General features: G+C 53.7%; 9 protein-coding genes across 9 annotated transcripts; 6 read left to right on the forward strand and 3 right to left on the reverse strand.

Moving 5' to 3' along the window:
• Positions 1–1320: 1320 nt before the first annotated feature.
• CPAR01_05151 (translation initiation factor eIF3 subunit) lies at positions 1321–2371 on the reverse strand (the record flags this gene model as incomplete). The annotated part of the gene is made up of 3 exons (XM_060489430.1): positions 1321–2010; positions 2074–2174; positions 2353–2371. 3 exons carry the CDS (start codon positions 2369–2371, stop codon positions 1321–1323), a joined length of 810 nt encoding a protein of 269 aa, XP_060350896.1.
• Positions 2372–3554: 1183 nt separating this feature from the next.
• On the reverse strand, positions 3555–4321 carry CPAR01_05152 (uncharacterized protein; the record flags this gene model as incomplete). Its single annotated transcript, XM_060489431.1, has 2 exons — positions 3555–4247; positions 4298–4321. The coding sequence occupies 2 exons, from the start codon at positions 4319–4321 to the stop codon at positions 3555–3557; spliced, it is 717 nt and encodes a 238-aa protein (XP_060350897.1).
• A 2781-nt stretch (positions 4322–7102) lies between these two features.
• Positions 7103–8342, forward strand: CPAR01_05153 (alternative oxidase; the record flags this gene model as incomplete). The annotated part of the gene is made up of 3 exons (XM_060489432.1): positions 7103–7616; positions 7687–8112; positions 8197–8342. 3 exons carry the CDS (start codon positions 7103–7105, stop codon positions 8340–8342), a joined length of 1086 nt encoding a protein of 361 aa, XP_060350898.1.
• Positions 8343–13378: 5036 nt separating this feature from the next.
• Positions 13379–14149, forward strand: CPAR01_05154 (uncharacterized protein; the record flags this gene model as incomplete). The annotated part of the gene is made up of 1 exon (XM_060489433.1): positions 13379–14149. The coding sequence occupies one exon, from the start codon at positions 13379–13381 to the stop codon at positions 14147–14149; it is 771 nt and encodes a 256-aa protein (XP_060350899.1).
• Positions 14150–14368: 219 nt separating this feature from the next.
• Positions 14369–16487, forward strand: CPAR01_05155 (uncharacterized protein; the record flags this gene model as incomplete). The annotated part of the gene is made up of 2 exons (XM_060489434.1): positions 14369–15479; positions 15535–16487. 2 exons carry the CDS (start codon positions 14369–14371, stop codon positions 16485–16487), a joined length of 2064 nt encoding a protein of 687 aa, XP_060350900.1.
• A 1392-nt stretch (positions 16488–17879) lies between these two features.
• On the forward strand, positions 17880–19255 carry CPAR01_05156 (zinc-binding dehydrogenase; the record flags this gene model as incomplete). The annotated part of the gene is made up of 4 exons (XM_060489435.1): positions 17880–18157; positions 18241–18370; positions 18463–18922; positions 19053–19255. The coding sequence occupies 4 exons, from the start codon at positions 17880–17882 to the stop codon at positions 19253–19255; spliced, it is 1071 nt and encodes a 356-aa protein (XP_060350901.1).
• Positions 19256–19559: 304 nt separating this feature from the next.
• On the reverse strand, positions 19560–20117 carry CPAR01_05157 (uncharacterized protein; the record flags this gene model as incomplete). The annotated part of the gene is made up of 1 exon (XM_060489436.1): positions 19560–20117. One exon carries the CDS (start codon positions 20115–20117, stop codon positions 19560–19562), a length of 558 nt encoding a protein of 185 aa, XP_060350902.1.
• An 890-nt stretch (positions 20118–21007) lies between these two features.
• CPAR01_05158 (uncharacterized protein) lies at positions 21008–22045 on the forward strand (the record flags this gene model as incomplete). The annotated part of the gene is made up of 3 exons (XM_060489437.1): positions 21008–21031; positions 21572–21916; positions 21959–22045. The coding sequence occupies 3 exons, from the start codon at positions 21008–21010 to the stop codon at positions 22043–22045; spliced, it is 456 nt and encodes a 151-aa protein (XP_060350903.1).
• A 1506-nt stretch (positions 22046–23551) lies between these two features.
• CPAR01_05159 (uncharacterized protein) lies at positions 23552–23931 on the forward strand (the record flags this gene model as incomplete). The annotated part of the gene is made up of 2 exons (XM_060489438.1): positions 23552–23688; positions 23742–23931. The coding sequence occupies 2 exons, from the start codon at positions 23552–23554 to the stop codon at positions 23929–23931; spliced, it is 327 nt and encodes a 108-aa protein (XP_060350904.1).
• Positions 23932–24499: the final 568 nt, after the last annotated feature.

Genomic DNA, 24499 nt, shown 5'->3' on the forward strand with positions numbered 1-24499 from the left:
CGAACATGAGGTATACGGGGAAGAGCAAACAACAAAATAATTGATACCCCTTTTTTGACAATGTACATTTGACCAAAGACGCGTCGCTCGTGATGTTGACATGTTGGACACAGTCGTCTTTCGACGCTGTGAGTCACTCGGAAGATAACTTCAAGGCATGAACATCATTCGCTGGCAGCATGACGCGCGCCGCATGAATATCAAACTCGCGTACCGTCAAGGATCCCGGACGACGCTTGTCGCAACCACAAACGTACACTACACTTCTCCACAAAGCTTTTCCCCGCGGACCCTTGTTGTCGGTTGCATGAAGCTGTACAGCTAGCTACAGGACTGCTCCCCCTTCTATAGGTGGTCTACGGAAATACCTGGATTTGGAAACCCATAGGTCTCGGGGTATCTTGTCTCTCGGGCTTCGATGGAAGAGAAGAAGGAATGACGAGAGGAAAGCGGGCGGCTGCTTTAGTCGAGTGAGACTCAACCACCGGAATACCATGATTCCTTCAAAGTAAGCTGGGGGTGCTATTGCTCTTTGAGACCTAAATGGTGAATGGGGGGTGGGGTTTGGTGGCTGTTCAGTTGCCCGTAGGCGACAAGGCCTTTACGGAATATAGCAGATTTGATAGGTGGATAGTTGGTTGAGAAAGCAATTCTGTACAAGTAGAACATCTCTTAACGGAGAGTGACCCATTACTTACTCGTAATGTTTGGGGATAGCTCCATAGAGATGACATCTATCCTTGGAGACGTAGAGACAGAGGTACTCCAGCCTATCGTACTATCTAGTTTTCCAGACGTATGGCACAGGCACGACACAAGTTTACTCGAATAATTCGATTCTATCATGTTTTAACGCTGTCCACAACTACCCTTCTGTAGGGAGCTTCTTTGATATCATGCGCGAAATGCACTGGGCCCTTCGCCCTCTAGACCGTGAATGCTTTTTTCCCCATGATCAGCGTCATTCCTGCTTTGAGGCGACGCCACTTCCGATGCCATCTCTCGCAGTCTAAACCAGATGGCCTTCCCGGCAGTCCCAGTAGCCCACGAGCCCTCATCATGCCGAACCCCCATCTACATCGTGACGCAGCCGGGGTCCGCGACAGCAACACTTGCGCTCTGAATCCAAGTCGCTGTGGCAAGCTTCGGTACGAAGCCGCGCCAGATCCGTTGGCACGGAGCAGACTCGCTGAGATGCAACGGGCTGAGCTCTGGGCGCGGGAGAATAATGCAACCCTGCCTTTTGCTTCACATAAAGTCATCACTAAGAAGAGCGAAGGGTCAGTATTTCATGGCAGATAGCAGTCTTGAGAGATCGACTTACTCTCCGAAACCATCATCCTCGTAGGTCTCGGTGTCAGCTGCGGGAGCACGGCTGACGACGGCGGAGACCTTGGTCTTGGCCGCCTTGCTCTTCTTGTTGCCGCCCTGAGCAGCCTTCTCCTCCTTCATCTTCTCGTTACCAAGGGCAGTGAGAGTGCTGGCAATCTTCTTAATCTGGTCGCTGGGCAGATCCTTGGCGAGGGCCTTGGAGAACTCCTGAAGGAAGAGGCCGTAGTGAGCCTTGCGGGCGTTGTTGGCGAGAATCGGGGTCAGCGTGGTGCGGAGGTGCTCAAACTGGGTCTTGGTAACGGGGTTGAAGAGCGGCATAGAGGCAATGTTGGCAGTCTTGGTAGGGTCGTTGGGATCAATCTGGACAGCAGAGCCGGCGAGGACAGCCTTGCGACCGGCCGGGACTCCGATATCACCGAAGAGATCCTCGGCGTGCTTCAGGTCGGACTCCTTCTCGGTGCGGCGGAGGCGCTCACGACGCTCAGCCTCGGTCTCCTCCTCGCCAGAGTCGTCGGCATCGAGGCGGGCACGCTCCTCTTTCAGTTGAGCGATGCGCTCGGCCTTGGTCTTCTTGTTCTTCTTAGCCTCCTCGAGAGCCTTGGCCTTTGCTTCCTCGGCCTTCTTAGCCTTTTCGCGCTCTACCTCGGAGTCTTCGGCGGCATCCCAGGAATCGAGAACCTTTATGGAAAGAGTTAGTGTACGAGCGGCGACGCGGTTGGTCTTGTAGCTTCATTAACGTACGTCATCCTCATCCTCCTCGTCTTCAAACTTGCGGCGGATAGGAACAGCACCGCCAATAGGGGAAGCGGGGCCGGAGCTCTCCTCTTCGCTGCTCTCTTCGTCTAGGTGAGGAACACGGAAGTTAGTAGAGTCCTAAATGGATAGCAAGTATGTCGTTTGGGGAGAAGAGAGGCAGCAGTTGCGCTGGCCAGACTGGACAGATCATCGCGACATTTTGCCTCTCACGATTATTTGTGTGCGTGTGTGGTGCGGTACAGTGCGGGACAAGGCATAACTCACCCCACTTCTTAGGAGGCATGATGTCAGATTTGAGATGTTGAACGCGGGGCCAAAGGGTAAAGATGCAAGAATCTAGAGCGCGGCGAGACGACGGCTTAAGGAATCTTTCCGGAGATGTTGGTATCGGAAAAGAAGTTTTTGGACAGAGTTTGGGGAGTGGGAGGTCCGTCCGGTCTGGCTGAAGTCGGGAAGGAAACAAGTTGTGGAAAACAAGGGGGCTCTGTGGTTGGGCAGGAACTTGGGAAGAGACCGTCAGAGGAGAGAGCCCGAGGAAGGGAAAACCCAGCCCAGCCAGGCCGAAGGCGGCAGCGGCAGCACGGCCAGTAGCGGGGGGAGTGCGCTGGAGCTTCGAATTCCAGTCCACTTACATTCACTCATGGACGCATGCCAAACGGAAGAAAGGCTCTGGCGCTTGCACTCATCTCATCACAGGAGACGTCTCTTCTGCAGGCCTTCTTATTTAAGACATTCAGTGAGGTGTTTATGCCGCTTTGGATATGATGTGTACGGGCAGGCGGATGGCCCTCTGCCCTTTCACTAAGGTACGTCTTTCTAGTAGTGAATGAGGAAACCTAACTGTACGCTATCTTGTCTACCCTAGCAGTGAATCTAGATCCTGCGATTAAGCTGAAGATGAGCAATAGCGCAGCTCTTTAACAAAAGCGCCCAACGAGACAACGTTGGCGTTGCACATTCTGGTTAATTACTTTGGAAACGGCAGGCGGGGTTCTTCTTGAACGTCGTGGAGGGGTTAGATCTTTTTTTTTCTCCCTAACCCCCTGGCATGTGGTGGTTGAAAGCACAACCCCGCCATCACCCTGGTTCATTTTTTGCTGAGGTAACGGAGGAAGCTTCGCCATCAATACACTTTCACGGAGTCTCATTTTTGGCCTCGTCGGCCTCAGTGGACTAGCTGCCACATCAAGTCAAATTCCACTCACACCAACGTCATGCCTCTCGCAAAGATTACGCCTAGTCATTCAGGGAAGGAAGGCCTCACGAAGGACTCGTGGACATCCCGCACTTCTATGCAGTGAGTCACCAAAATGACCCCGCGCCTGCTCTGTTTGGCTCGCGCACAGCCACACGGTCACTTTGCAAAGGAAGGCGCCACTTCTACCACAAGGCATGATCAGTTTGGTGTGCTCCCCATCTGATGCCCAATTCTCAGCTCTTAGAATTTCTATTACACTGTGATATGATTAGATAGTCAACAACTCCAAGATCAACAGCACAAATTCCACCCCTATCATGGTCGCATTGTCCGTGATGGAATCCGAAATAGGATATTGCGCCTGCTGACCTGTCCTAATTCCGAGTACGTTCTGTTCCATGGCCTGACTGGCAACCTTGATTGCCATCACACACATCAACATCACCCAGTACAGAATGTTGACACCCTTGACAGTCCATCGCCACCGCGTGTCGCCCCTGTAGACATGCAGACCGCCAAGCCATGAAGTTGTAGTCGTCGACGCAGCAGCAACGTGGAGGACCAGAGCGGCGAGTATGCCAACGTATGTGAAAGGAAGGAGACCAATCCCGAGCTGAGCGACGATGAGACGGGCAATCTCAAGTGATGCCATGGCCAGCATGGCTACTATGAGTATGTAATAGATGACGCTGGCAATCTTGACGGCCACCGAGGTCGATTTGGTTGCTGGCGGCACCGATGTTGACGCTGATGTTGACACCGCGACTTTGTCTCCTGCCGTGGGTGCCCCGGCCGTGTGTGACGGCCCGGCTAAAGCTGAGGCCGAAGCTCGTAGTGAGCGCAAACATAGAGGGAGACCAATCAATAGAATGATGAGATAAAGCCAGGTCGCCAAGGGGACAACCACGACATCAGCGAAACATGTTGTTGGCAGATGGCTGGAGAGAAATGATTTCGGGCCCTGGAGATGATGATATTCTGGTCAGCATCCTGGGATAACAATCCACTTACCAAAGATTGTCCACCAGCAATCATGGTGTATAAGAGTGTAAACTTACGAAGCCTTCAGGTCGATGTTCACAGAGCATCGTGAGAGGTCGTCTTGGTATGTACCTTGGTATTCAGGGCAGGCAGGTCGATCCCTGCGTGTGGGTCGTGCAGAAGGCAAACCCTGCGGCATTCACCAGAAGCCATTCGAAAGGAAGGAACCTGGAGGCTGGTGGCTGATACCTGCCTGGAAAACGGGACCCCAAGGCACCCAGGGCAACCTATTCAGGTACGTACCGTTTACTGATTGCGGGCCCACCTCGCCCACCTCGCAAAATCTATAAGAAGGCCGCCTCCCACCACCGATCTTACCTGGTTCTCTTCTCCTTTTCTTCTTCATCTGAGTGCAAGGGCTTTACGCGTATCAGTGAGGATTCGTCCGAGATCGTGTTTTTGCTAGTTGAAAACTATAACTATGACCACTCCTGGTTGGCTTCGGCCGGCCAGGGAATTTTTGAACCCCAATTCTCATCTTGAAGATTTTTCATTTTGCTTTCATTGCTTGCGGTCCCTAGTGGATCGTGGTGAAGAAGGTCAACCACCATGGAAAGTATCAAATGTCAGGACGACGATCCACCTGGACAAATGAATCGATGAATATATATCAAATACTGACAGCTGGTCCAGCATAAGGGCAACATTGATGCCTGTTCATTGTAGGTATTGCATTTGTACACCAAGTGTATCGTTGGACAGTGAAAAATCTGCGCAGGCACGACAGTAGAAGGGGTTGCGAACGCAAGGTGGAGCCTCGTAAGACATAACAAATCGTCCACCATGAATAGCCTCAGGTACTGCTGGCATTATTGTTGTCGTCGAGGTCATGGCTCGCTTCCCTTAGCGTTCCGGATGTTGCTCCCCGTCAGCAGAGCCGCCTTCTCCCGATGTCCGCATATTGACTCGAAAACAACCTCAAACTGCGCCAGCGTGACCAGCAGGAAAATCCTTCACCTGATAGGCCCCTCAGGTATCTACGCTGCCGTGCCTTACATTACCTTATTTGGGCATTTGGCAGAACCCACGAGCGGATTTCCGATGGATCCTTCTCAGTCTCTGATCCATCAAATGAGTCAATTCATCGATCCCAATTCATGACACGCAAAACATTACTAAGAACCCAGATATTTCGTCCCCGTTGTGAGGATTTCCGTATCAAGGGCGGGTAACTTTCATCTTGGACTTGAAGCAACGCTACCCAAATAGGAAGCCGTTACGACCTACATGGCATGGCCTTGGACCTCCGGAGAGAAATATCGGAGTCGGGGGTCGGGGTCGGGGTCGGGTGACAAGTTTCTGCCCTGCTCCCCGGAGCATGTCGTAGATTGCTGTGCTTGTGCCAGCTTGCCAGGGACCAAACAACACGGGATTTGAAAGTTTGGTCTGGCAGAGTGGCGCTCCGGCCTCCTCGGGCTCCAGAGCTTGTCAAGTGGAGATGAAGGGCGATCTTCAATCGCCGTTCAACTCTAGAACCTCTCCAATGAGCAAGATATCGACAGGTTTTCCTCTCTTTCATGACTCGAGGATTCTGTATAGTCCCTCTATGACTGTTCAGTCGTACATGCGGACGTTTAGGGCGTATCTTTGAATATGCAAGTGGCATGGCAGAAAGTCGGTACATCGACGGACTTCAGCTCCGTCATTACACAAGATACCACTGCAGCTGCAAGCAATAGTAAGCAAACACCAAAATACGACCCTCTGTATTACGACGGCTGGTTTCTGACTGGTAAAAGAGACAACAACAAAAGTTCACGAGTCGACGGGAAAGGGCAGAAAGCTGACAGTATCCCATCCAATCACATCCCTACGAAAATGGAGCGGAACGAAATCTGTAGCTGAGCCCATGTCTGTGTGTGCCCGATGTACTGCGCACGTCGAGCATTTGGAACAAAAAATACTCACATCCCGATGCGACCCGACATGGACGCCGCCAATCTGGTCCAGCTGACTTGACAACATTTCCACACTTCCTCCTCCGTACGGCCTAGTCGGTTCCGCTACGCCCTACGGCGCACTGGCATCCCTGTCTCCGCGGCCTTTGCAAATCCAATCTGCATTGCTTTACCGACGCCCGCGCCTGCGCCCCCACTAAGACGGCGTTCCCATCTGTATCCGTAACATCGGGACCGCAAGACGTCAGACAAGAGAATGCGGAACCAGAAAGGCTAATTGACTTTTTCCTTCTCTCGCTTTTGCACTGCCGTTTACTTGCTGTACCTTAGCGTACCTATTGTCGGCGGCGTCCTCTCGGCGACTTTTCTGTGACTACCAACGCATGGATCACAAGTCTCCCTGAGGCTCTTACATCAGGTTCCTTTCTCTCTCTTCCATGGGGGCTTGGGTTACCCGATCCCTCTTCGTCGAGGACCCCCCTCCATTCCTATTCTTCCTCGTCGGCTTGGGTAATCACATCCTCGCCGACAATTCAGATTTGGATACCCTGACCATGGCTCATGCCGTTGTGTAATGTCTGCCATCTGACAGGTTTTGCTTGCTGCTCCCCTTCCCGCACCCTCCCCCCACACCCACACACACTCATCGCCGTATCAATAACGACCATGTATAACCACCACCCCTCCAATTGGTATATAAGACTCTGGGCCGTGAGCCGTTCCTCAGGCCGTACGACTCTCGTTCCATCATCACCAGTATTCAAGTACATTCTTGACATCACTATATCCTGACATCACTCTTAGATTTGGTCACTCGGCTTACACACACAACACCCCGACTTACACCAAAACAATCTACATTGCCACACCTTTCCCAATGCTATCATCAAGAGCATCAACCAGCCTCTGCGCGCCGAAACAAGCAGCCCATCTCGTCCGGGCCGCTGCGGCGCTCCACAACACCACCACCACCACAACCTCCTTCGCCGGCCTCCGCATCACCGCCGCCTCGTTCCAGCAACACCAGCAACGTGTGACCCCCAGCACCAGCCGATCCTTCTCCACGACGCGAGCGACGCAGCTCCGCGACTTCTTCCCGGCCAAGGAGACGGAACACATCCGCCTCACGGCGCCGGCGTGGCCGCACCCGGGGTACACGGAGCAGCAGATGCACGACATCGTCCCGGACCACCGCGCGCCGCGCACCGTCGGCGACTGGGCGGCGTGGAAGTTTGTACGGGTCGCGCGGTGGTTCATGGACCGCGCCACGGGGTTGGGTTCCGAGCAGCAGGTCGACAAGAAGAATCCCACCACGTCGCTGGTGGCCGATAAGCCGCTTACCGAGGCGCAGTGGCTGGTGAGGTTCATCTTTCTGGAGAGTATTGCCGGAGGTAAGCCCCCCTTTTTCTTTTTCTCTGTAGACGTAGAGAAGTACAAGACTGACCGGCAACCGTAAAACAGTCCCGGGCATGGTCGCCGGCATGCTCCGCCACCTCGGCAGCCTGCGCCGCATGAAGCGCGACAACGGCTGGATCGAGACGCTCCTCGAGGAGAGCTTCAACGAGCGCATGCACCTCCTGACGTTCATGAAGATGTCGGAGCCGGGCTGGTTCATGAAGGTCATGATCCTCGGCGCCCAGGGCGTCTTCTTCAACGGCATGTTCTTGTCGTACCTCATCTCCCCCAAAATCACCCACCGCTTCGTCGGGTACCTCGAGGAGGAGGCCGTGCACACGTACACGCGGTGCCTCTACGAGATCGACCAGGGCCTGCTGCCCAAGTGGTCCGATCCGAACTTCGTGATCCCCGATATCGCCGTGCAGTATTGGAAGATTCCCGAGGGCCAGAGGACGATGAAGGATTTGATTTTGTACATCAGGGCTGATGGTGCGTATCTTCTTACCTCATATCTCCTCCTGAAGACGGGAGGAGGAAGAAGATGAATGATGTTGGGCTAACACAAAATTGCAGAGGCCGTTCACAGAGGCGTAAACCATACCCTCAGCAACCTCAACCAGAAGGAGGACCCGAACCCGTTCGTCAGCGAGTACAAAGACGGCGAGAAGCCCAACGCCGCACTGAGAGCACAGGGATTCGAGCGTAACGAGGTCATTTGAACGACTTTTGGGGGTTTCGATTACTTACGACCGCCCGCGAGATATCAGCCGTCACAGTTTCTGCTGTACGACCATGCTCATGGCTTTCTTGGGCTACGAAACGTCCATCTATACAGAACCACGACACCTTTTCCTTGCGTTTGCTAAAGAAGAAGACGAAATAGGGAGGCCAGAGAAGGCAAGGAAGAGAAAGAGGAAGAATAAGACTTGTAAGAAAAGAAGAAGACTGATGATACCACTAGAACAGGGAGACTGGCCGGCGTTTTACGGAGTTTGCTATTACTTAAGAGACGGACAGCCCCCTACTCATTGTACACTAGAGGGAAAAGGGATCACATCGGTCTTTGGGGTTCAGTGGAACTTTTTGAGATTTCCAACTTATTTTTTTGTCTTCATATTTTCTTTGTTTCGAGGGGGAAAACTCATAGACAGACTTCATGTAAGAAGGAATTGCAAATTAAGCCTTGCCAAACACATTTTGCCCCAGAACTCAAGGGGCGTCGACCGTCATTTGAAGTCTGAGTACCGACCCAACGGAGAGATTGGACATCGGAAAGACGGGGTCCTTTGACGGATTCAGACTGATGCCGTGATAGAGAAATAGTCTCAAATGGCATTAGGAGAATTTCCAATTTCCCATTTACAAGTTGGCGTAATTGCCCAAGTAGCAGCTGATGTGAAGACCTGCCATTGCGAGCATCTCGTTACACTAGTGGGGAACTCAGTATGCCGGTTTCTTCTCCAGAATGATCGACGAAGCACTGCCACTCAAGGGGGTAGGTAAGAAAGATCTCTGGCGGGGGGCTGTGGCATTGCCTTCTCGTCTGCTTGGGATGAACGACGTCTCATCGGATGAAAAAAAAAGAGCCAAAACAAAAATCTAATATGGCTGCCTAGAGTTGAAGGTCTGGGCATGGCGTGATCTCCAAAACTCCAGCCTCCAGCCTCCAGCTCAGTGCTGACAAAGAGTTCCAATTCAAAAATCTGGTTTCCTTGGCCCCGTCACGTTTTTGGCGATAAGTTACACTACCATATCTCCGGGGAAGGTGACAACGCCTAGGGCGACGCGACGACTGTCATCACGGGTTGGTGTTTGTTGGACACATGCCAGTTACCAACCGTGCGGTCCGGTTCGTATTCCGAAAGGCATTTCTAAAATTGGACATGAGCAGCCAGCACAGCTCCCCGCCTTGAGCTTTGGAGAGAAGGGCCCGCTCCGGCATGGCATGGGTCCCGAGCTTCGCGCTGTGTGTGGAGAAATCGAAGGGTTCCAAAACTTCCAAAGGTCGAGTCCCTCGCTTCGATCACGGCCTTGGATTGCCGGATGGACCTGAAACGGGGCACCTTTTCTCGAATAAGCTTCTTCCTGCCGCGCGGTGGATTTGCAAAGAACCATATGCTTGATGTCATTATTCATATCGGAGTGGGCATGTCCGCATGGCCTGGCACGCCTGGCATTTTGGGGGCCAAGGGGCCACGAAGCCGGCGTGGCTGTGTCGGGCGCGATTCCGCGTCTTGCAGCAACGCTAGATTTGCGACGGGGCCTTCATTGGCCCGTTGAGTAGGGAGACATCGTGGACCGTAGGCATTTGAGAAAGTTTGGGGAATGGAAAGCCATCCGGTAAAGACACTTGATCTCATAGTGGTTCATATCGTCGAACAAGACCGTTGGTGCTGGTTGTGATATGGCGATGGGGTCCTTGTTTCACGCGGGACTGCGCCTCATTGCAGAAGACCCATCCAAGACCTCAGGGAACGAGAAACGCCTGCATCGAGCTTAAGTTGGTTAGAGGGACTACGAGACAATCGAAGCAAGTAGCCCGGCCCCAAGATGTTTGGTGGTAGCTCATATGATTTGTGACACGAATGAATATTGGAGGGGCCAGCTTCATGGCAAATCTGGCGGCACAACTTGTGCCTTGCACCAAGGAACGGGACGGTGAGACTCGTACCTGAAGATGGTGACGCTAACTTCTACTGTGAGTTGTAAATCATTATTGTATGGTGGCAGCAACCTATGTTTGCACAGCGTGATCGATGAGTATGGCGGACTCGGCATCTACTGTCTAGTGCGATTGGACGTCGTTTGTGGCAGTGCTGATGACATTTAGTCTATCCGTCTGAATATTTGATCAAAATACGTAGTCAGTCATGTGCTTTGTTAGACTCGAGCCACATTCGATCTGTATCTGGGAGGAATGCATGTGCCGGCCTTGCAGAGAGATGTATGTAGAGGGGTGCACAAGGGTGGATTGAACATTGCTGTGTTCGCTCACTGACGAATAGGCGATCCGGCGGAGCAAGTAGCTGTGATGAGCGTCAGCATCAGCTCGCGATGCTTGGAATCCGGATTGCTTATTCGGGGGAACGAGGTTGGATCCAACTCGCGTGCCCACCCGCGAGACATTGGCACGTTGGCGAGCTGACGGCAGCTCTTAGTGGTGCCAGTGTTTGATGAAGTCGGCATTTGCCTGTCCGCTCTCATCTCATGTCTGATGCTCATTGCTGCTCCATGTAGGCTGCTCCATGTAGGCTGCTCCATCTGATGTCCGCGTCGATGTCGGTAAAGGAGGATCGTCAGCGTAGCCCGGCATGGGAGGTAGACCGTATGTTGGCGAGTCCAGGGTCAACGCTCATGTTGATTGGTGACGGTGCGTGATAGTGTCTACATCGTGCATCTAGCAGAGCTCCATTGAGTATCAGGTTGTCTAATGAGCTGGATGTTGGAATTGAAAAGTGGGTGGATGGGACCTGTCAATCAGCGCCTGACAGACCGGCAGCTAAGGCAGTCTAGACCAGGGCGAGAATAACAACGACAACGATGACGACGGCGAGGGCGCAGGGATCACCAGTGGCAGGTGACGGGACTCTTGAAGCCGCTGATGCGGTAGGGGAGTGGAAGTGCGTCGGTGTGTCGAGACATGAGACTCTAGACTCTAAACTCTAGAGCCAAACCCATAGTGCTAGAATCCCCTATGCCGTGGCATCGGTGTGAGTGGTGTAGTATACTTTGCAGAGTGTAAATGGCTGGCATGCGATGGCATGATCAAGATGCCTCTTTCGATGCTGACTGGTTGGAAGCATGTGTAGGAGAAAGAATAGATGCCAAGGCTAGGCGAGGAAGAGTGTAATTTCAAATTATTGGGCCAATGTCAAGCAGCAGGAAGCCAGTGGATGGCCACGGACCGGAAACAAGAAACCCACTCAAGGCAGATTCGAGAAGCAAGAACGCCTAACCCAACACTTGCAGTCACAAGTACACGGTAATCCTTGGAGGGGGTTTGGGGCCTTGGGCCACCCCCCTGTGCCCTTATGCCCCTGTGGTGAAGGTACTCTCAGCCAGTCCCACTGCGAAGAGGTACTTTCAACTGAGTGAACGGAAACGCAAACTATTAACACACCGGGACCTGGAACAGCTGGAACAGGGAACCAGATGACAGCCAAGTCTGGTAACTTGCAATCAGCTTATTGATGGAGAGGGAGAAAGACAGAGTGGGAGACAGTGTAAGTCAAGCTAGAGTCAGACAGATGGACAGGAAATTCTGGTGGAAATGTCAAGTGCTCGAGGTAAAGTGCCTTTCTGAGGCTAACACTTTCTAGCATCTGCTTAGGGGTGATTCCGAGTCTAGAGTCTGTCTTACATGTAAGCAGGCAGACCCAAGACAAGAATAGACATGTATTTACCCCATTTGGGGGAGAAGACGCTTTGTAATATGAGGAGCATCGCCAAGTTGTAGAGAATTGTTGTCCGCTGAGATGATGGTGGACCAAGAAGGGATGGATGCTATGCGATGCTGGATCGGACGTTGGAATTTGGATGCCCAGTCCTGTCAGGATAGGAAGCAAATGCCCGCCGAGATGACCGCTGAGCTCCCCCCACCAGTACTAGCACCAGTGACAATGACAGTCTCATCAGATTTCGAGTCGTCGGGGTGCATTATCTGGATAGACTGGATTGTGCGTGTTCGAAACAAGACCCCTATCTACCCCTCCGACCGGCCGTTTCCCGCCCGTTTCCTTGACCTCTGACCATCATGCACTAGCAAAGCAAGGTTTCTGCAAAAGGGCCCTCTTCTTGCTGCCTAGATGTTTTATTAGTCGGCATGCCTGGGTCCACGATGCTAACAATGTCCATGTCGAGACTCCCAGCACGAGCTTATTACAATTTACCTGCCAGTATCGAATCCCATCCATCCAAGGCCCTCCCTTGCGTTACTACTACCACAACAGTGTTTGAGTCTTGCTGGCACGACTGGATTGATTGTTGGCGCCCTCCGTACGGACGGGAGACGCAGAGAGGAGGACCTTGCTTCTAAAGATTATCTGCGCATCAAACCGTCTTTCGCTTTTCGCATCTGAGCATTCGCATTCTCGTCTCGTCGCATGTATCACAAGCAAACAAGCAAGCAAACACACACATGCACGCACCGAGCCCGTCCTCAACAGTCATCAGCAGCATCTGTCAAAGGCTGGCCAGCGGACCTAGCTCCAAGCTACACCCCAAAGTAACGGTTGGGACCTTCTGAGCTTTGGACACGGAGCAACGTCCTTCATTGCTGCTGATTACTTTACCTTGGTAAGGTGGCAAGCAAAGGGCCAACTTATCGTCTGACTGAGTCTGACTGAGAGCTCCGAGAAGCTACGATAGACGCTGACCTGTATCCGTACCCGTACAGCCAACTAGTCGTCTAGATCCCTGCAGCGCAAAGAGAGGCAGAAGATATTTTTGGATTTTACCTGTCGGCTGGTAGCATACCATCGTGCCGGATCGCAGTCTGCTCCACGTCTTTGCACGCGCGGCCAACGTACACTTCAACCAGAAAGCGACGAAAGACTGACAAGTACGTACGAGAGGTACCTTGGTAGGTAGCTCCCATCAGAGAAGGAGCTGTTATTGCTCTGTACCCGGGAAACAAAGAAGCCCGGCACCCCAGCGTGGAAGTGACAGCACCTTAGATGTAAGGTACTGCGTACACTCCAAGCGCGGATCAGAGCAAGCAGCAAGTGGAAAGCACCAACATCCATCACCTAAGCGCATGCCAATCCGAGTCGGAGCGCGCCGTTGCAGAGCACACACGCAGAGGTACCTCGACCTGACCCAACGTTGGGACTCTCAAGTCCGGAATACTTTGTTCCGGCACGCATCTCAGGCACAACTCCAGGTACAATCCCACCTCGTGGTACCACCTTTCCACCAAATCAAAGACACCGGCCGAAAGATCCATCCTCAAACGTGCACAGCCTTGTGGGAACCAGCCAGATTGGGCCGCTCGGGTGGATCCCAGCCAGCCAACCAGGTCGCCCGTCAACCACCTCACCCTGCACCTCACACCTCGCTGTCCCACCGTCACCGTCCACACTCCCCTCCCCTCCCCTCCCCTTCCCACTCAAGGTACGGACAGGCTCCCGAGTCCCAAGTCCCAAGTCCCAAGTCTCTCTCCTCCTTCGAATCCCAAGTCCTACCTACTACGCTCCTATTACCTACCCTCCCTCAGACCCCAATTCCACACACCGTGGGCCTGCCCTGGTGCCGGGTCTCTCTGTCCGGTCCCCTCCTGTCCTCGCTTCCCCATCTCAACTCCTTCTTCGCACACTGTGGCACATTACCACTCAATCTCCCGCCGCGCTACGGTATTCTCTCCCTCTCTCTCCAACGCCCCCAAAACGTCGCCAAACCCTCTTCACTTCCAGTCACCACCTTCATCCGTCTCCGGCGTCGCTACTTGACCCTCTACTCATCGCTGTCACTCAGTTACACTCATCCACCCAAACTATCATTGCGCAAACCTATTCGCGACAGCGAATAACATCTCGTCGTCCGCGACTGTACCCCCGCCGCCTCCAGTTTGTGTGCCGTCAGCTCGCGCGTCAGCACAGCCCCAGGGCGGTGCGGTGCCTGAAAGGCTGACTTGTGAACTGCCTCGCCCCGATTCTAAAGACAGCAACACACAACACACACACTCCCGCAATCGCATCCACGTACACACGACATCCCTCCATCCCGAGTACCGACATCCATTTACATCATGGATCAACAAGGCCAGCGCGGTCGCTCACCGTCTGCGGGGCATCAACAGCCTCATATAAGACATCCTTCGCATTCTCCGTCTCCGAATCCCTTCCAGCCCAATACCGAAGCATCAATTGGTCTCGGTCTCGGCTTGGATCAATCTGCAACTCAAGCCTTCAACGGAGCCGCCTCCGCCGACTTCTCCAGCTTTAATAACACAAACAATTTCCTCAACGGCCAGCAACCCAACCAGCAGTCTTACAACCAGCCCGGAGCTGCCTTTGCGAACCAGAACCAAGCCGGCTTCCTCGACCCCAACAGCTTCCCCTCCGGCGACTTCGCCCTGTTTCCCAACGCCGGCCAGAACGACCAGCAGTTTACCACCGGTGTCTTCGACCAGAGCCTCAACCCCGGTGACATGAACAACATGGCTATGCCGCAGAGCCACCACTCTCCTACACCTCCCCACCTCCTCAACCCGGACCCCCACCAGACTCCCTCCGCACACCAGTCCCCGGCCTTCAACCAGCACCAGTTCTCTTCGCCGCCCTCGGGCGCGGGTCACTCCAGACATGCCTCCCTTGGTCCCGAGGCCGCTCTCCTGCCGAACCAACTGAATGAATGGAGCCAGCCTCAGTTTCGAGGCCACCGGAGATCCCCGTCCGAGTACTCGGACGTCTCTTCCGCTGCACCTTCTCCGAACTTGGTGAGCGCCGACAGCTTTGATGGAATCGACCAGAGTCATTCGCCCATGCAGCGACCCCAAGATGCCGGTCTCTACCAGCAGATTCAGGGTTTCGACAACTTCACGATCTCGGACCCCGCCCTGGGCAGTCCTAACCTCCAAGGGCGAAGCCCCTCCCATAGCCCCGCCATCTCCCCGCGCATCCTCCCTCAGTCGATGCCCGAGCTGAACCAACCAGCCAACTTTGGCCTGCAAGCACAGAATGCCGGCTTCGTCAGTGGTACTGGCTACACCGGGCAAGAAGCGTTCCCGACTCTGCAACAGCCGGAGATGCCCCAGGCACCGGCCATCAACATCGAGTTCGCGCCCACGGCAAGACAAAACAACTTCGAACAGCCCAAGAACCAGATGGATCAAGATTCCCTCACGCCGCCAGAGCGAGGTAAGGCACCGTGATGGTATCAAAGTTGACACGTCGGGACTAACAGTACCAATAGGCCGCCCGCGATCCAGACCCCGCGCAGTGACAGATCCCTTCAACAGCTCCGGAGGAGGTATGGTGCGGCAAACCTCTGCCGGCAGCTTGTCGCCTCATCTAGGATCTGATCTTTCCGGCCGAGACTCATCACGATCGCTCTCCCCGCTCGATCGGGGAGCTGTAAGCCCTAGTCGCAGACGACAATCTACCTCAGCCGTGCCAAACAACGTTATCGCGCTTAGACTGGCGGATCCTGAATATCAAAATGCCCAGGACAACGGAAACTCGAAACGTGTTCAGAAGCACCCGGCAACATTCCAGTGCACCCTGTGCCCCAAGCGCTTCACTAGAGCCTACAACCTCCGGTCTCACTTACGAACGCATACAGATGAGCGTCCCTTCGTCTGCACAGTTTGCGGCAAGGCGTTCGCGAGACAGCACGACCGCAAGAGACACGAGGGTCTGCATTCTGGAGAAAAGAAGTTTGTATGCAAGGGAGACCTCAAGGCTGGTGGTCAGTGGGGCTGTGGTCGCAGGTTCGCGCGTGCCGACGCGCTTGGCCGACACTTCCGATCAGAGGCGGGTAGAATCTGCATTAAGCCCTTGTTGGACGAAGAAATGCTCGACCGACAGCGCGCGTGGCAGGAGCAGCGGATGCAGCAACAAAACATGCAAAATATGGCGGCCGGTATGGGCATGGAGCCAGGTTATCCGATGGACGCCGGTGGGCAGTACATGCTGCCGGCTGCTTTGTTGGCCCAGTACCCGGCGTTGGCCCAGATGAACTGGTCCGCGCAAGACGCGAGTAGCGGTCTCGAAGACGACATATCGGGCCGTTCGTCATTCGATGCCAGTGACTACGAAGGCGACGACGGTGGGTATGTCAGTGGACCCGGTACAGGTTTCGGAGAAGGCGGCATGGGTCAAAATTTTGGTGAAGTCGGATATGCCAGTGATTATGGTGGTCGGTAACAGGGTGATTTAAGTTCACTTGCCATTTTCTTTGTTTTTATGTCTTCTTTGCGGCCAATTGCCTGCGACACGGTTTATTCTTCACTTATTTTCTGGGGATGTGGCGCTTCATGAACAAGCGGATGTACGGGAACAGCGTTAGCAGCGCCCTCAGAGGACGTTGCGCGGATGGTCTGGTTACAGGATTTAGAACGCGTTGTTATAGATACCATTATGACGAAACCTTTTTACATTTATACATGCTGGCGCCAATACTCTCATCTGATGAAAGCAAGTGCAGCATGGGATTGTGCCCCTCCGAGGGGCGATAACTGGATGGAGGGGTGATTATCGGCGATAAGATTGTTGTCACTGCATCGCGGGGTCGGCTGTGGCGTACCCCTCACTCTAAATTGACCGCCAAATAATAGTACGTATTGCCACGGAGGCTGGCATTCCCAAGGTGGTGGATAAATCGCAGAAAGCATCCGGTTCCAATGAATGCGATGGATCGTATCCGGCGCCGGAATCTGATAAGAGTGAGCACCCGGGGGTTACCGTCGTTCGTTGTCCGCAAGGTAAAGTACCTATGTAAGCAGCACAGGGCACCGTTACTCCGCGGCGCCGAGAAAGAGGAGACCTACGGATACCTACGGACGGCCCAAGCTCCGGGCCTCGAATTTCTAGCAAAAAGTCCGGGGTATTACATAGCTTTCCCAAGTCGCCGCGGGCTCTTCGGCTTCCCACCACCCACCAACCAACCACCTTTAGGAAATAGAGACTCGGGAACGAGAAACATCCGCGATTTACCAAGGAAGATCTGGGTGCATCGCGCGCCCGCGTTACCAAGAACAGTGTCTGTTCCGCGGGTTACTTAGTTGAGTACCTATGCTGAGAAGTGCGGGGCAGAAGGCAAAAATCGATGATGCCGGTGGGAATAACACACACGTACATCTCGAGCTAGTGTGGATAACATGGTTCCGTTCACCACCGCATTGGCTTGGCTGGGACATGGACCCCTACCTTTACGTTGCTGTCTTGGTCTCCTTGACAGACCTTAGGTAGCTACGCAAGCATTTGTAAGCTGGAGGGGAGGCCCGGCTTGACGATGGGCAAGGAGGGGTTATCGGTATCGGGGCAGAGGAGCTTTTTTCCCCCTGACGACGCAAATGCCGACTGGATTGTTACTTAAAGGGGCTTGTTGATCTAGAGCTTTTGCAATTGAATTGGGTTTTTGGATACCAAACTAGATACCCCTCCAAATAACAACACTTTACAACTTTCACACCCATACAGCTATCAACACAGAGGTAAGTAGGCAGTGATTCGCTTTCCGCACAACACTTTGACAGAGACCAATACTGACACATCAGCACTCCAGATACCTACCTGCTCAGACGACACACGCACACAATGGCGACGAACCAAGCAGTAAAGACAATCGAAGCGGGCGTCGCAAAGGTAGTCGACGCTCCGATCCCCACCCTCCCGGCCGACGACTATATCCTCGTCAAGACGACGGCCGTGGCGATCAACCCGACGGATTGGAAGCACGTCGACCTCGCCGATAAGGCGGGCTGCGTCGGCATCTGGGTCGGGTGCGACTATGCTGGTGTTGTCGAGGAGGTGGGCAAGGGCGTGACGAAGGACTTCAAGAAGGGGGATCGGATCTGCGGGCCTGTAAATGGATCGTGAGTTTTTTTTTTTTCTCTGCCTGGCTTCCTTGAAAGAAAGGGAGGGAGAGGCAGAGGAGGCTGATGTTGGAGCGCTACAGCAACGCTCTGAGAGAGATTGACGGTGCGTTCGCAAAGTACATCGCCGTCAAGGGCGACGTGCAGATCAAGACGCCGGATAACATCTCGGACGAAGAGGCCGCGACGCTCGGCATCGCCGTCACCACAGTCGTATGTCTACTTCATCTACACTCCCCTCCCATTACAGCCAACTTCTTCTTCTTGGACAACCTTTGCTAACCACGTACCAAAAACACAAACAGGGCCAGGGCCTCTACCAAGGCCTCAACCTCCCCCTCCCAACCGAGCCCACGACCGCCACGCCGGCCCCCACGATCCTCATCTACGGCGGCAGCACGGCAATGGGCATCTCGGGCATCCAATACGCGAAGCTCTCCGGCTACCGCGTCCTCGCCACCTCGTCCCCTCGCAACTTTGACTACCTCAAGTCGCTCGGCGCCGACCAGGTCTACGATTACAAGTCGCCCACCGTCTCCGAGGATATCCGCAAGGCGACCGACGACGAGCTCACGCTGGCGTGGGATTGCCAGTCGACCAACGAGAGCGTCGTCTTGGTGGCGAAGGCGCTGAGCAGCGCAAAGGGAGGCGTGATCGGGACTCTGTTGCCTGTTGATAAAAAGGTCGTCAAGGAGGTGAATGACAAGGTGGAGGTGAAGATGAGTTTGTATTATACTGTTTTCGGGGAGGAGTTTGGATACTTTGGTGAGGCTTCCCTTTTTTTTTTTTCTCCCCCTCTGTTTTCCCGTTGTCTGGGCCCTGTGTCGCGGGGCATCTCATCTTCCCTCCCCTTTGATCCCCCCCCTTAAAGACTAACGGCACCGTCATCTTACAGGCAAGAGGGACCCCGTACCGGAAAATTACGAATTCGGCAAAAAGTTTTGGGAAATCAGCCGCGGGTTGCTGGCCGAGGGCAAGCTGAAGCCCATCCGCGTCGTCAAGAATCAAGGGGGCAGCGGCCTCGAGGGCGTCGTTGTCGGGTTGAAGGAGTTGAAGGAGGGCAAGGTCAGCGCCGGCAAGCTCGTCTACACCATTTAAGAACTCGAGTAGCGATGTTCCCCTATTCTTGTGTAGATGAAGATTTTCGGTATCAACTCAGTCTGCATAGACGATGACCATCATGAGAAAAACATTACGTATATTTCTCAAACAGTACTGCCTCCCTTTAGCCTTCTCCTGGAAATTGCCTGGGACCATCTTCCTATGCCCTGCTTCTTCTGCTGAAAAGCGAACTCGCAACAAATCATGTGGTATCTAAAAGCACTTCCTTACCCAAATAAACGCCAGACCCTCCCATCCTCCTCGCCGTCTTTTCCAATATCAGAGACGGGTGGGGCGCCAACTACATCTTGGCCCTCCCAACCTTTTGCGCAACCTCGTCAAGCACCTTCTGCACCATATCACGATGCGCCCCCTCCATCTGCCCCTTGACAAGCGGCATCAACATCCGACTCGTCTCAACCCTCGTCGTCTCGACAAGATCGTAGTCTCCCTGCACATACCCTTCCAGTTTCCCGCCATGCTCTCCGGGCCACCGCTCCTCCGGCCTCGGCACGACGAGCCACTCGGACCAGACCCGCACCCCGCCGGGGGCCTCGGCGCGGGACCGCAGGCCGTTGGGGATATTCTGCAGCACGGCGGGGAAACTGATTTCTTTTTTGACGCCCGGGACCACCGTGACTTTTTCGTAGACCTTGTAGCAGGCGAGGCGGGAGCCGTCTTCGAGGAAGTGGGCGTCGGAGACGACGCTCGCGAGAGGCACTGGGACCTTTTCGTAGCGAGTTACGAGGGGTTGGTGGCGGATTACGGGGGATTGGGATTGCAGGGTTTCGATTACGGCTTCGGGGGGGAGGATGCTGGGGAGGGGGATGCGGATCGTGAGGCTGTGGTGGGCTGGCATCTTTCCTCTTTTTTATGGTGTAAATGATCTGGTGTTGGCGTCGTGGGTTCGGAGGTCCCGTTGGTTTGGTGGTGGTGGTGGTGGTACACACCCCGGATGTCGATGACGATGACGATGGCGGGGCCGGAGCCGTATGCGACTGGTGGTTCTCTTCTGGAGGTAACTTCGTTGAACAACTCCGTAGAACAACGGGAGCTGGTGAACCGTCGTCTGGACGGTATTGAAGAGCAATCCGAGGTGGTGACAGCAATAGGGAAAGTTGCACAAAGTGGCAATGTCGTCTGTCGTGCGCCCCCAAAAGACCGATATCTCAGTCAGCTTGCTTCCCTGTCTGGTTCAGGATCAGCGGGGATTGGGGTCTTGGGTCCGCGTCTTCTTTCTTTGTCTCGAGGACGTGGACGGAGGAGGAGGAGATAAACCTTGTCCTCTACAATGAACCACGTTTCCTTCCGAGGAACAGTCAATAGAGAGGAGAGGTAAGGTAAGGATTCAAGGGATAGATGATTAGTCGTGTAAAAGGTATGGAAGGGGGCGCGAGCGGCCAGGACGTCTTTTGTTTCGTCTGATGGTCTGTTCCCACACGGGGTGGGCGGTTGGTTGTCCCGACTTTCCCACCACGGACATGGGCAGTCAGGAGGAAAAAGAGGGATGGATGGATGGTTGGATGGATGCACTAGCATCTGATGCCGAAGTTTTGTCCGTGTGTGGAACTTTGAGAAAGGCTGAAGCAAACAGGCAAACAAACTCCTCCAAAGAGGAAACGACGTCACCCGAAGGATTGGAACCACTGGGGAGCTTAGCAAACACGGGTGACAACCTTGCCGAGTCTAGCGAGTTAGTGCAGGGAATAGTAGTATAGCACAGCTCAGAAATCCAAGGATCGGCTGGTAATGGGCCTATTGGCCAGCAGAGAGGTTCGCGTGAGATTTTGAGGCTTGTCTGAGCCTGCTGACGGTCGTAGCAAATGGTCAGGTAAGCATAACTATCCGTATCCGTAGTCTTGGCTGGACAGCGTAGACAAGGAGCCAACTCTTTTAGGGCTGGATTGTTTTTTTCTTTTCTGCTGCGGTTTTGATACCAATGGCACTCCGATGTTGAAGGATGGGAGAAGCTGAAACGAGTGGTGATACTATTATTAACCCCTGGCGAAGGAGCCACTGCCTCGGACTGAGTTGCTTGTATCCTTACGTTTGTGAGAGCTCCAGTTGAGGCGCGACCCCCTGGACCCTGAATACCTCAGATAAGCCTTCGGCGACTGTGGCTGATGCTCCCTGAGCACCGATAACTCTCCGAATGTGGGGCGGCGCATCGGCCTCATCAAAATGAGGTTGATCGTCTGCAACTTGTAAGCGCAATCGCAAACGTGGGGTGATCAGAAATCATCCAGAAGAAGTCATCATGCCCAACTATGATGAGTTTGTGATGATTTCTTCTACTTTCCTGACGTTCTTCAGGCTGACGACCAAGATGAGGTCGCCGAAGATGGAGGCGCTTACGGCAATACGACAAATTGGTGTCTGTTTGGTGAGATCGTGAGAATCGAGCTCATTACCCGCTTAGTCCTCGTCTGCCGCGACAAATGCGACTTTGCGTTCCTCGTCGCTATCTATCCAGATGGAAATGCGCAGGTCGATCCTGGCTCATACAAGATTGGGCATACTGTTGCAGTCTTGAATACCACTACCAAGAAATTCTTGGATGGAAGGGAGGGAGTTCGCGTGGAGAAGCTGGAAACTTGTCGGGTCAGTCCTGCTTTCTCACTCATCATCTCAACCAATGGTGGCTTATTGACGAATATGGTACCTTAGGCCTTTCGTTTAAGACTGGCAGACCTTTACCAGATGAACACAGAGCTTGTCAAGTACACTGGAGGAATTGACGAGCAAAGTGACACTCGGCCGTGTCAAGCCTGTGGCAAGGAAGCATAGGAGCGCAAGAATTGTGGCGGCTGTGGTTACTACTACTATTGTGATACGGTACGTTACTGTCGACGTGCGATTTTGAACGTAAATGCTGACGAGCTGCAGGCGTGCCAAAAGATGGCCTGAGAGGGCAAGAACCACAGAAAGGAATGCAAGGTCCTCAAGAATCCCAATATGAGAATGCTGCTGAATCTCAAAGCCGCCTCCCAAGCTCTCCTATTCACAGATTGATCTCGAAGTGGGAGTCTAGGGTAGGGCAACAAGGGACCGTCAAGCTCATCCTCGTTGATTGCAACTGAGGCGATTCCCCGACAGGTGCCGAATGGTCCTCTTCCCTAGGGTACGATTTCCTTTGGTTGCCTCTGAGTCAACGTCACGCGACCTTAGACATGGCCGAAGAAGTACATGCGGCCTTATCGAGCTTCCATGGGTAGCTAATGATGCAGGTTCTCGGCTTCGCTTGATCGAGTTGCACCCGAGGGCTTATCTGTAGTTGATGCTCTGATGAATGCTGGTATGGCCAAAGACAAACAATTGAGCGTGAACCTAGAAAGTGTTTTGCCTACGAGACTCGTCAAGCAAAGTAATGATTTCATGGTATTACTTTGAAAAAGCATATCGCACCGCAAGCGCAATTCAATTCAGCCGATGACTCAATAGCCATCACCGAGAAAGACAAATTGCCTTCTGGGAATCGCACTCCAAGTCTTGATTCCGAAAGCGTCGACAGGGTTCTAAAGCGTAACGAGTCGAATCTGCAGCTGACCAAGTCAGTAATATTGCAATTTGCTGCGCTGTCTTCTCCATCGACCCATAGTTTCAACCTGACCAAAGACCATGGATGACGGCCATCGTCGCGGTGGCCAACTGTGGCCAGCTCAGGTCTGACCGCCTGAAGAAGCCGCGAGATGCTCGTAGTCCGTCCGAAAGGAATTGGTCTACACCGTCTGACACCTGCGTCTCAGTTGATCGATGCTGCAGAATAAGCCGGCAGGCAGGTTGTGAGGGAGAGGCAGTATTTTTGTTGTTTAATGCCTGACGCCGTTCCTCAAGAAGTCTCCATTGTGCTTTAGTATCGTGACACAAGCGCATTATTTCCTCTGGGCCTCTACCTGAGTTACGCCAGGTACCCCAAACTGACACATTCCTTGTTTAGTGTTGGAGGCTGTCTTGCTCGCCTTGGACTCTTCTGTAATTGAGACTGACAACGAAGACAGACGATGGAAATCTGCGGCATCCCGAAAGGTCCAGAGCCTACGGGTAGCCGTAGAGATGATAATTCAGCGTGGCTGGTTGGTGCGAAGTTCGCTCAGAGGTGGGTTGAGAAATTGAAGCGGTGAGGGAGCCGCCATACCGCTTTTGGCGACACTCGTGGGATGAGTGGATAGAGATGCGCCATGCGATGGTGGAGGTGGGACGCGTGTAGACGAAATGATCCAGTAGACAGATGAAGTCGCATCTCCTCAGACAGGGCCAGACTTGGGATGTGCATGAAGGGCATGTTAGCTCCCGATGCGCAGTGCAGCGCCGCAGGCCAGTGGCCCTGCGAGCACACCCGTCGAGATGCAAGCTGCTGGCGGCCCTGGCGCTGGTTCGACGATGACTGGACGCTCATCGGCCATCGTACAGATGGCAGATGGGGTCCTCGTGTATTTGAAAGGTACGAATACCAGGCCTAGGAGAGGTCATTCCATGCTAATAGGCGCATGGCTGCCCAGCCGGTAATGTATCGATACCTCACGGCCTGGTGCTTCGCTGCATCGATGCTAGAGCGTAGCAGGCTGGCCGAGCCGTTGTCCGCATGGCAACGCAACGTCTCGTCGACTGAAGGCGGCTTGTCCCTTTTCTTCCCTGACTTTGGGTTCGTCCCGCTTCCGTCACGACGGTCCTAAGTCTAGACGGAAGGGAAGGGTCTGAATGTGGTAAGTTGGCGTAGGAACCGAATGATGATGGACATGGTGACATGGTGTTGCCGCTTTTTCTTCTCTCCCCCGCGAGCTTGATGCGCCTGCATTCCATGCGTTGCCATTCAGATGCAGATGCGTAGGCCGCGCCTGCCTGTCATCAATAAATTCAATGGCATGGCTGCACGCCCTCTCTTCAATGCCCAATCCCGTTTGCCGCAGGCCGTGGGAAATGGGCAAGGGAGTCGAGTCTCAATAGTCCCCTTGCTTGGCGGGGTTGGTGTTAATTTGAAGGTACATGGGTAACCGCGGGCGAGTGGATGGAGGACCATGTACCTCCGCGATTGAGCGGTTTGGGCGATGAACCTCCGACCATCATCCAGGCCGTATGGATGCGAGAATTCGAGCAAGAAGCAAGGTAGACTGGTGCAGAGGGAGGCAAATCCGAGGAAAGACGAGGAAGCCCGGGTCTTGCCGGATAAGGGTTTTTCTGACGGGAATTGTGATACACAGGGATATTGAGCAGTTCAAGACTTTGAGTATTGGTTGTGATAGT

Source organism: Colletotrichum paranaense (assembly GCF_030867605.1).
Source record: "Colletotrichum paranaense strain IMI 384185 chromosome Unknown Scaffold_4.1, whole genome shotgun sequence".
Taxonomy (NCBI): Eukaryota; Fungi; Ascomycota; class Sordariomycetes; order Glomerellales; family Glomerellaceae; genus Colletotrichum; species Colletotrichum paranaense.